The sequence below is a fragment of the Moschus berezovskii genome, chromosome 2 (genome assembly GCF_049115385.1).
Source record: "Moschus berezovskii isolate FMDL1 chromosome 2, NW_MosBer_1.0, whole genome shotgun sequence".
Lineage (NCBI taxonomy): Eukaryota > Metazoa > Chordata > Mammalia > Artiodactyla > Moschidae > Moschus > Moschus berezovskii.
Window position 1 is genome coordinate 97,162,720 of NC_142461.1, and position 9,622 is coordinate 97,172,341.

Sequence of the window (9,622 nt, forward strand, 5' to 3'; positions counted from 1 at the left end):
AACAGCTAACTTAGAGATATTCTGATAGTTTAATTAAATACTTATCAGGTAACAACTCACTTTACCATTTTTACTTTAAAAGCTTTCACAATTCTTATCTGAATGAACATTCAATTTAGTTAAGGAAATGAACTTAATGATATAAAGGCAGAATCAGGAAAAAGAAAAGTCAAAATAAAAAGATTAGACTACATTGCCACTATCATTTTAAGTTAAAACACTGACTTTGGAATAAATTAAACAATAATATATAGTTTCTTTGTCCATGAATCAATGAACAGATCAGTCATTTCTTCACAAAATATTTTTCATCTCAGGATTCAAAAGTCCCAGCTATTTCCAGTTAAAGCAGCATCTGTTGCTTTGCCAGTTTCCACAGAGATGAGCTCATGTTGATTTTCATCACACTTGTTCAAGTCTGGAATCTGGTTAAAACATGCAAACAGTTGCATTGCAAGTTAAGAGGCGCAATCAGATAGTATCCTTTCACCTGCATTTATTTTGATTCAAATGGCATTTGTAATTACGATTCTAAGCATGGATTATTTTTAAATAATTTGGCTTGGAGCAGGAATATCCTAAATTAAAGCATTCAAGAAGGAAGAATACTATGATATATACATGTTCTTAGAAAACATAGTTACGTTTACATTAAGTCATCTCTTGGATTCTGTATTCTACTTTTTTCAACACCGTTTTGGGTGTTACTTATTTTGGATAATTGTGAAAAGAAGTAGTTTATCAATTATGTCTTAGCACATTGTCTAAACTGCAGACTGAACATCATAGACATTTTCCTGTTATTCAGTTTATAATGTCATTATCCATATGTTGATTGTACATTAATATTCTGAGGTGAAACCAGATTTTTAAAAATAATGTTGTTGAATTGGAAATTTCTGATATTTGTGTACCTACTTTTAATGACAGAGTAAAAGGAACAGAAGAAGAACAAACAAAGGTTAAAGTGCTGGCAGATGTCCTTCATTACCAAAATTTACAGTGGATTGTAGTCACTTACCTTGTTGTGGCCTTTTTAGTACACCCCAAGTTTCCACTCTTAGTCTCCTCTGCTATTCTAGATAATTAGGTGGAAAATGTTGAGCAACCCTGAAAATTGGGAAGATGAATAGCATATCTTTTTCTGCATTTTTCAATATTTCAGATATTTAATTCACCATTTCAAAAGAAAATTGCTGTGTGATACCTAGCAATTTTTAAGTAAATTTCCTATATTACTAATATGGGACAATTTACTAATATGTCAAAATTGTCCAGTTATAGTAATACTTTATCACTAATTTCTCAGAAAAACAGGAAATACAAATGATCACCCACAGAATGACTAATAAAGAAAGTAGTCATGATTGAGCATTGTCTAATAGCAAGCACTGTTTTGGATACTTCACTTATCTCAAACTCTCAATAGCTTTGTCAGAGGATACTGTTATTCTCACCACACAGAAGAGGAAACTGAAGCTCAGACAGCTTTAAGTGATTTCTACAAGCTGTTTAGTAGTGTATTAAGAAGCCAGATTTGTATATTTTTCAATTATATAAAGATGTTGCCTCATAAGTATTAGTTCGCTATGGAAGGAAGTAAAGTCAATTTCATATAGTAGAACAAAATTACCACCTTCTTTTTCAGTCAGAATTAACCACTGGCATTTTAGTAACAAAGCTTACAGGTATTTTTATGCAAACAAATATCTGAATTTGAAATACCTGTTTCCATTGTAGATGTCACATCACCTCAGTTATCAGCACTGTTTCCTCAAAGTGAAAACTTTACAAGATTTTATTTCCCCATTTTTTTTCTTCCATTTAAGTTTCTTTCTCTGATTTCTGATAACTTCATAATAAACAACTCAGGGTAGGCATTGAGGATCAGCAATGCTGTATATTATAATAAGTAATGGAGACAGAATTTTGATTTTTTATTGATTTTTTAATTTCATAGACCTTTCCTAATGTTAAAAAAGGGTGACTAAATATGGGCTTAGATGGTGATCGGAATCAAATTTTGTTTCAGTATGTACTCTATTGTTAGAAATAATCGAACAAAGTTAATGATATGAATTTACTTCAGCTGTATATATATACAAGCATTTATAGTGATCAAAGGACAAGCACACAGGTCTATGTTACAAAAGTAAATACCGAGTTAGTTATATATGCCCTCCTGTCAGATGATCCCACTCACTATCAATTTTCAGTGGTGTGTTTTTAAAATTAAAATTAGGTTATAAGGGAAGTGCTGTCACTTAACAGTATATATTTATAATCATTTTTCTTTAATTTAAATTAATACTCCATGCTGGAAACTATTCATAAAGAATTCATGAGAATGATTGCTCTGGGAGAGAAATTAAAGTGTACTTTTAAACTAAACAAATAAAAGGTATTTACTCACTTTAATATTCCTGTATTGATACTAATGGATAAGAACATCAGTATTTGTTTTTTAAGTAGTTTGCGCAATATTTAAACATCTTGAAATTAAAACAAGTAGATATATCAGGAAATACATTTTTTATCATTTTTAAATAAGTGATGATCTATAATTTTTTGTCATGAAATATTTAGTCAGAGGCTAGAAATGTTTAAAAATACAGACTGCTATTTACTGTGTTCATGTCTATAAAATGTACAAATCATTTTTAAACTATTTTGTTATTTTCACTGTACATAATTCTGGAGGTGAGAGTGCTTCCCTGGTGGTTCAGTGGTTAAGAATCCACCCACAGCCTGGGAACCATAACTGCTGAGCCCACACACCACAGCCACTGAAGACAGCGTGCCTTTAGAGTTCTGTGCTCCACAACAAAAGAAGCCATAATGAGAATGCATGTACCACATCTATAGCGTGGCCCCCACTCATGGCAACTAGAGGAATACCTGCATTTAAACAAAGACCCAGCACAGCTTAAATAAATAAATATTTCTGGGGGCTATTCTTGATATGATAAAGATTATGAAGACTAATACTGGATCACTATTAGATATCCACCATAACGGTGAGATTGATAAGTTGTTTAGAATCAGGTTCCTAACTAACGGAGACATCATGGCAAAGTAAAAATAGCAACAAAAAACCTAAGTTAGAATAATGCTGACATCTTTTCAGCCTCCTAGATCTGTGTACTAGAAGGGCACGAGATTTAATCTCTCTGAAAACTACATTCCTTATCTTTAAAATGGACATCAGAAGATTTTCTTAGCAAGATAATATTGATGATTAGAGATAATATGGAGAGAAAGCACCTCACATAGTGCCTGAGATGGGCATTTATTCTCTACATAAGTTTCTTTAAAAGCTGTCTGGAGAAAACTAATATATATGTCATAACAACTGATTTCCTGGTCATATAGAACTGATAATAATTATTAGGTAAGATTTTGGAAGGATTTCAGTGAAGGATTTAATTTCTCTTCAATATGGTTTTTTAATTATGCCTTTTATCTTCATTCTTAGTATTATATGCGTGTTACTGCTGCTGCTGCTGCTGCTGCTGCTAAGTCACTTCAGTCGTGTCCGACTCTGTGCAACCCCATAGATGGCAGCCCACCAGGCTCCCCCATCCCTGGGATTCTCCAGGCAAGAACACTGGAGTGGGTTGCCATTTCCTTCTCCATGTGTGAAAGTGAAAAGTGAAAGTGAAGTCGCTCAGTCATGTCTGACTTGTAGCGACCCCATGGACTGAAGCCTACCAGGCTCCTCCGTCCATGGGATTTTCTAGGCAAGAGTACTGGAGTGGCTTGCCATTGCCTTCTCCGATGTGTGTTACTAGCCAGGGGAAAAAAAGGAATATCTCTTTATCCAAACTATTCCAGGCTCAAACATAATAGAAATTATTTATAAAGTGGCAAAGAGAGAATAGAAATGAAAGAAGAAAGACTGTCATTACTTGTTTAAATTATACTTAACTATTGAAGAGATGCATTTTTAAAATTCATCTTTTATTTTACACTTTAATTGTCTTTAATAGAAGTCTGATAGTAAAGGTAGAGGACAGTAATGACTTTTGCAAACAATACAGAAAATTGTACCTTTTGATGAATATAAAACTGAAATATAACATATGGCTTCAATTTATTCACATATTTCCAGTCTTCACAAAGGAATATTGAAGTTGACTGATTTAACAGTAACTCAGTCTTAGCATATGATTTATGAGAACAGAGCTGAGTAAATCAAAGTAGCATAAGGTAAATTATATCCAAGCATCATAATATTAGTATACAAATAGCAACATTTCACATCTTATATGCAGCATCCAGTTTCCAAAGCTCTTATAGCAGGAATAGAACTTGTAACATCACAATGGCCCAGAGTACTGATTTTATAGGTTTCTAAAACTTGAGCAAAAGTTCATTCTGGCCTTAAAGGTCCAGAAGAAGGGAATCACTACAGTAACTTTATGCAACAGAAATGCTTTCAACTTTTATTCATTTACCTAATACTTGAGATGGTTATCATGCTCTCATTTATAAAAGGCAACATTTTTAGACATTATAAGATATGTTTTACATTTTTGTCTGAGTACTTTGGGGGCTTACCTGATGAACAAATTTGAGTGAAAGCTGACATTCAGCATTCAAAATATTAAGATCATGGCATCCAGTCATATCACTTCATGGCAAATGGGTGGGGAAAAGTAGAAACAGTGACAGATTTTATTTTCTTGGGTTCCAAAATCACAGTGGATGGTGACTGCAGCCATGAAATTAAAAGATGCTTGCTTCATGGAAGGAAAGCTATGATAAACCTAGACAGCATATTGAGAAGCAGGGACCTCACTTTGCCAACGAAGTTCCATATAATCAAAGCTATGGTTTTTCCAATAGTCATGTACAGATGTGAGATTTGGACCATAAAGAAAGCTGAGCACTGAAGAATTAATGCTTTCAAATTGTGCTTGAGAAGACTCTTGAGAGTCCCTAGGACTGCAAGGAGATCAAACCAATCAATCCTAGAGGAAATCAACTCTGAATATTCATTGGAAGGACTGACTGATGCTCAATCTGAAGGTCCAGTATTTTGGCCACCTGATGGGAACAGTCAAATTACTGGAAAAGACACTGAGGCTGGGAAAGATTGAAGGCAGGAGGAGAAAGCAGTGACAGAGGATGAAATGGTTAAATTGCATTACCAACTCAATGGACATGAGTTTGAGCAAACCTCAGGAGGTTGAGAAGGACAAGGAAGCCTGGCATACTGCAGTCCGTGGGGTCACAAAGAGTTAGACACAACTTAGCGACTAAACAACAACAACATGAGTGATTTTATTTCATACTCACAGCATTCCTGGGAGATAGGTATTGCTTTTTATGCTTTACTCTTCAGAAGAGGAAGCTGTACTCAGCTAAATATCCTTAAGTTTCCACAGACGTAAAGTTTGGATTCAAAGTCAGGTTTGTTTGTTTCATATCGCTTCTTCAATGATGGAAATTGACTATGTGATTTTTTTTTCACTTATCTGCTTATAGAAGAGACATACGTTATGACACTGTTCTGTGCCATTTTTACTTTTGGTTTATGATATTAAACAATTAGTAATGCTTTGACACAGTATCTTTCAAATATAAGCATAAATGTACCCTTCACTTTTTATGGGAAGAAAGTATATGTATCAAAGTTATTAACACCACAACTTGGAACATATTCTATATTCAGTCTACTCAGATAAACAGTCCAGGACTTAAATAAGAAAGCAAAATGAATTCCTTTGTGAAAAATGCCTGAACATGTGCTTCTACTATGCCTAATTTATCAAAGACTTTCTTTTTGTTTTCAGGGATGACTTGTCAAGCTAGAACATCGTACACCGAAGATGAAGTTCTCTGGGGTCATCGTTTTTTCCCTGTAATTTCCTTAGAAGAAGGATTCTTTAAAGTTGATTACTCCCAGTTCCATGCAACATTTGAAGTCCCCACTCCACCTTACAGTGTGAAAGAACAGGAGGAAATGCTCCTTATGTCATCTCCTTTAATAGCACCAGCCATAACTAACAGCAAAGAAAGACATAACTCTGTGGAATGCTTAGATGGACTTGATGACATTAGTACCAAACTTCCATCTAAGCTGCAGAAAATTACTGGAAGAGAAGACTTTCCCAAAAAACTCTTGAGAATGAGTTCTACAACTTCTGAAAAAGCCTACAGCTTGGGCGATTTGCCCATGAAACTTCAACGAATAAGTTCAGTACCTGGCAACTCAGAAGAAAAACTGGTATCTAAAACCACCAAAATGTTGTCTGATCCCATGAGCCAATCAGTGGCTGATTTGCCACCAAAGCTTCAAAAGATGGCAGGAGGAGCAACCAGGATGGAAGGGAATCTTCCAGCAAAATTAAGAAAAATGAACTCTGATAGATTCACATAACAAATACCCCTTCAGGCATTATTTATTGTTTGATTTAGTAATAGTCCAATATTTGGCTGATGAGGTAATCCTCTCTAAGGAATTTGAAAGGTACATTTTTTTCTCCCAGTCATATATGCATATTTGAGAACCCTATCTTTTCAAGTATTGCTACTGTGCAGAAAGAAAATGTTGTAAAGGGAGGACATCAGAAGGAAGTTCTTAATAATGGGCATGTATTATCACATCAAGCATGCAATAATGTGCAAATTTTGCATTTAGTTTTATGGCATGATTTATATATGGTATATTTATATTGTATATTATGGAAAATGTATATATATATTTAAAGGGGTGGTACTATCCACAATATTTCTAACATATGTATTAAGCCAAACATGAGTTGATAGCTTTCAGGGTGATAAAATTATATATATATATATGTGTGTGTGTACACATAGTTTTATATATACACACACATATATATGTACATATATATATATACACACATACATACATACATATATCTGATAAAATTGTGACGTTTTGTTCAAAGTTGTAGTTCTTGTGCATGTTTACTTTATTAGGCTAGGAAAGCTTCTGGCATTAATTATTAATACCAAATATTTTAGCCTTAAATTATTTGTCATTTTAAAATCTGATTTAATGTTTTCTGCTGTTTAAGGACCTGGAAGGTTTTCAATTGTACTTTATATGAGGGAGTCATACAAGTATGTGCTATTTATGGCCCTGCAAAAATGTAACCATTAGATATTTGACATGTAAATCTTGAAGCATACTAATACACTGACAATTTCTAATGATTTTTAAAAGTTGCTAGTACTGGGGAAAAAATAAACATTACTTATTTTGAGAGTTGGTCCTTTCCTGGACTAAAGTCTGGAAATCTCTTTTGTATATGAGCTAATTTAAATATGAGCTCTGAACAAATGCTGAGTCATTGTTACAGTCAGTAGCCAAGTAATATTGAATATATTGGAATCTGTGTGAAATTGCACAATGAATGGTCCCTGTTTCGAGCTGAATTTTTTCACTCTTTTTCTCGAACTTTTGTCATTTTAAAAACTAATAATTAAACCTTGAGTAGACAAAACAACACAATGAAATAGATGATAGATATTTATACATAAAATATGTATGTCTAATTGTGTCTCTCATTTTACGCCATTTTCTTGTTTGTGGCATTTGTTATAACAGGACAGATTTTTTTCCTCACCTGGGCAACATATTTTATCCCATACTTGTCATTCAATTCAGACAGAATATTTTGTACATACCTGAGAATTTAAAATCAGATAACTTGAAGATATTTTACCCATGTGAGTTTTTTGCTTTGTTTTGTTTCAGTAAACAATCAATTTATTGGTGTCTTGGATCTCTGGCCTACCAAAATAAGTGTAGTAGTACTACTTTTTTAACCCAAAGGTCTGATGTTTATGACTCATTAATGGGAATTAAAACTATTTCTCAAAAGAATACAGGCGAAATAAAGATTTGGAATGTAGAGATTTTAATGAAAATTTATAAGTGCTTCTTATCGGAATATCATGGACTTTCCTATAAAACTTCTTTGGGTGTTGTTCTCTAAAGTCTGTCCAGAATTAATCTATTTCTCCTTATAAATATGTAAATCCTTAATAGCTGGTTTGGGCTCCCACCATTTCCCCCCTTTTTAGCAATCCTATGATGATTTTCATATTGGAAAATTATTACATTAACAATTCTGTCATTGACTACAATATTAATACCTTCTGGCTACCTCTGTATCAATCAAATTCTGCAGGTGCAAACATACCAGGGAATTGTTACTGGCAAAATGATCAACTTTGGGCATCCATCCACTGTGAATAGACCTGGTTGACCTAACTCTTTACCCCCAAACTTTCTTATTTGCTGGATACAGGAAATGAAATAGTAGCAGAGCTAGAAGGGGCCCGAGGGGCACAGTATATTTGTTATCAGTGGAAGAAACTGCACAGATCATTTAGTCCAACCACTTAAAACTAAAAAGCCATAATTTACTTTGGAGAGTCATTTGAGTTTGGTTTTGGTGCCAAAGGGAAATGGGACCAAAAATAAACTCTCCAAATACATTCAGTCATTCATTCAGTGAAATTTCTGCATGTCTTTTAAGTTTTAGGCATTTTTCGCTCCTGTAGATTTGGATATGACTAAGTCAGAGGTGGTCATTGCTCATTCAAACACCATATCAGTTGGAGAGGGGGGAGGGGAGATAAAAACAACACAATTTCAGAGTCAAAATGTCAGTTAATGGAAGGAAAGCAGAGTAACACAACTGAAAATGATTGGGTAAAATAATTGATTATTTTGGAAGGGGGAGGGGGTGATATTTAAACAGAGACCTGAATGATGAGAAAGAACCACTGTTGCCAAATTAATTTTTCTTAGTGAATACTATTCCTTTATCTTTCCCACATATATATGGGAAAGGTGTGATTTCTGCATGTAATTGCAGTTTAACTCCTGTTACTAAGTTGATCATTGGTCCCGGTTTACCCAGGAGAGTTCCAGTTTTTACCTGTTGTACCTGTGTAATTATTAATAGTACTCCCTTTCACTCTTATAATGTCTTGGTTTGGATGATATATGGTGACTCTACATTTTTGTTGAGACTATATTATGAAGTCTGATATATTTGGATAAAAATAAAGAATTGCTTTTTCTTCTCATTTTGCTGATTTTTTTTGACACTGGCATTCCAAGCAAAGTCATCTCAGTTTCATATATTTCTTCCTGGAGGACTTCTTACCAAAGTTATTTCCTGTAACATTTGTTTAATCTGTACATGACATGTTTTCCTATCAATGAAAAGTTATGCATTTTATTGACTGAATGAAAGGTAAACCTCTAATATTTCCATTACAGGAATTTATAAGAGCTCAAATCAAAGGGAGTAAAAATCAACTTTAGTCAAGATAATTTTCAGCCCACAAATGTGGCAACTATTGTAAAGCAAAATATAGTATTCATTGAACTGAATAATTCAACGTTATTAGAACCCAGTCCCTTTAAATGGGATTTTCATGGATAGTTCTGTCATGGTAAAATATTTCATTCTATTTATTAAAATGTAAATGAAAATGCAATTATTTTGATAATGCCTATCTTCAATTTAAATATCCTTCTCAACAATATGTGGATACATTTTTGTAAATATATATTTAATTAAAAATTAGAATATTTTATCATTAATTATTTATGAAAGAATTCTTATGC

General features: G+C 33.5%; 1 protein-coding gene across 1 annotated transcript in view; it reads left to right on the forward strand.

The window, feature by feature from the left end:
* KCNJ3 (potassium inwardly rectifying channel subfamily J member 3) overlaps positions 1-9,403 on the forward strand; it is a 206,441-nt gene extending 197,038 nt beyond the window's left edge. Inside the window, exon 3 of the mRNA XM_055398937.2 lies at positions 5,799-9,403. Coding sequence (XP_055254912.1) covers positions 5,799-6,385 — 587 coding nt within the window. The 3' untranslated portion in view covers positions 6,386-9,403. The remainder of the gene's footprint in view (positions 1-5,798) is intronic.
* The last annotated feature ends 219 nt before the right edge of the window (positions 9,404-9,622 follow it).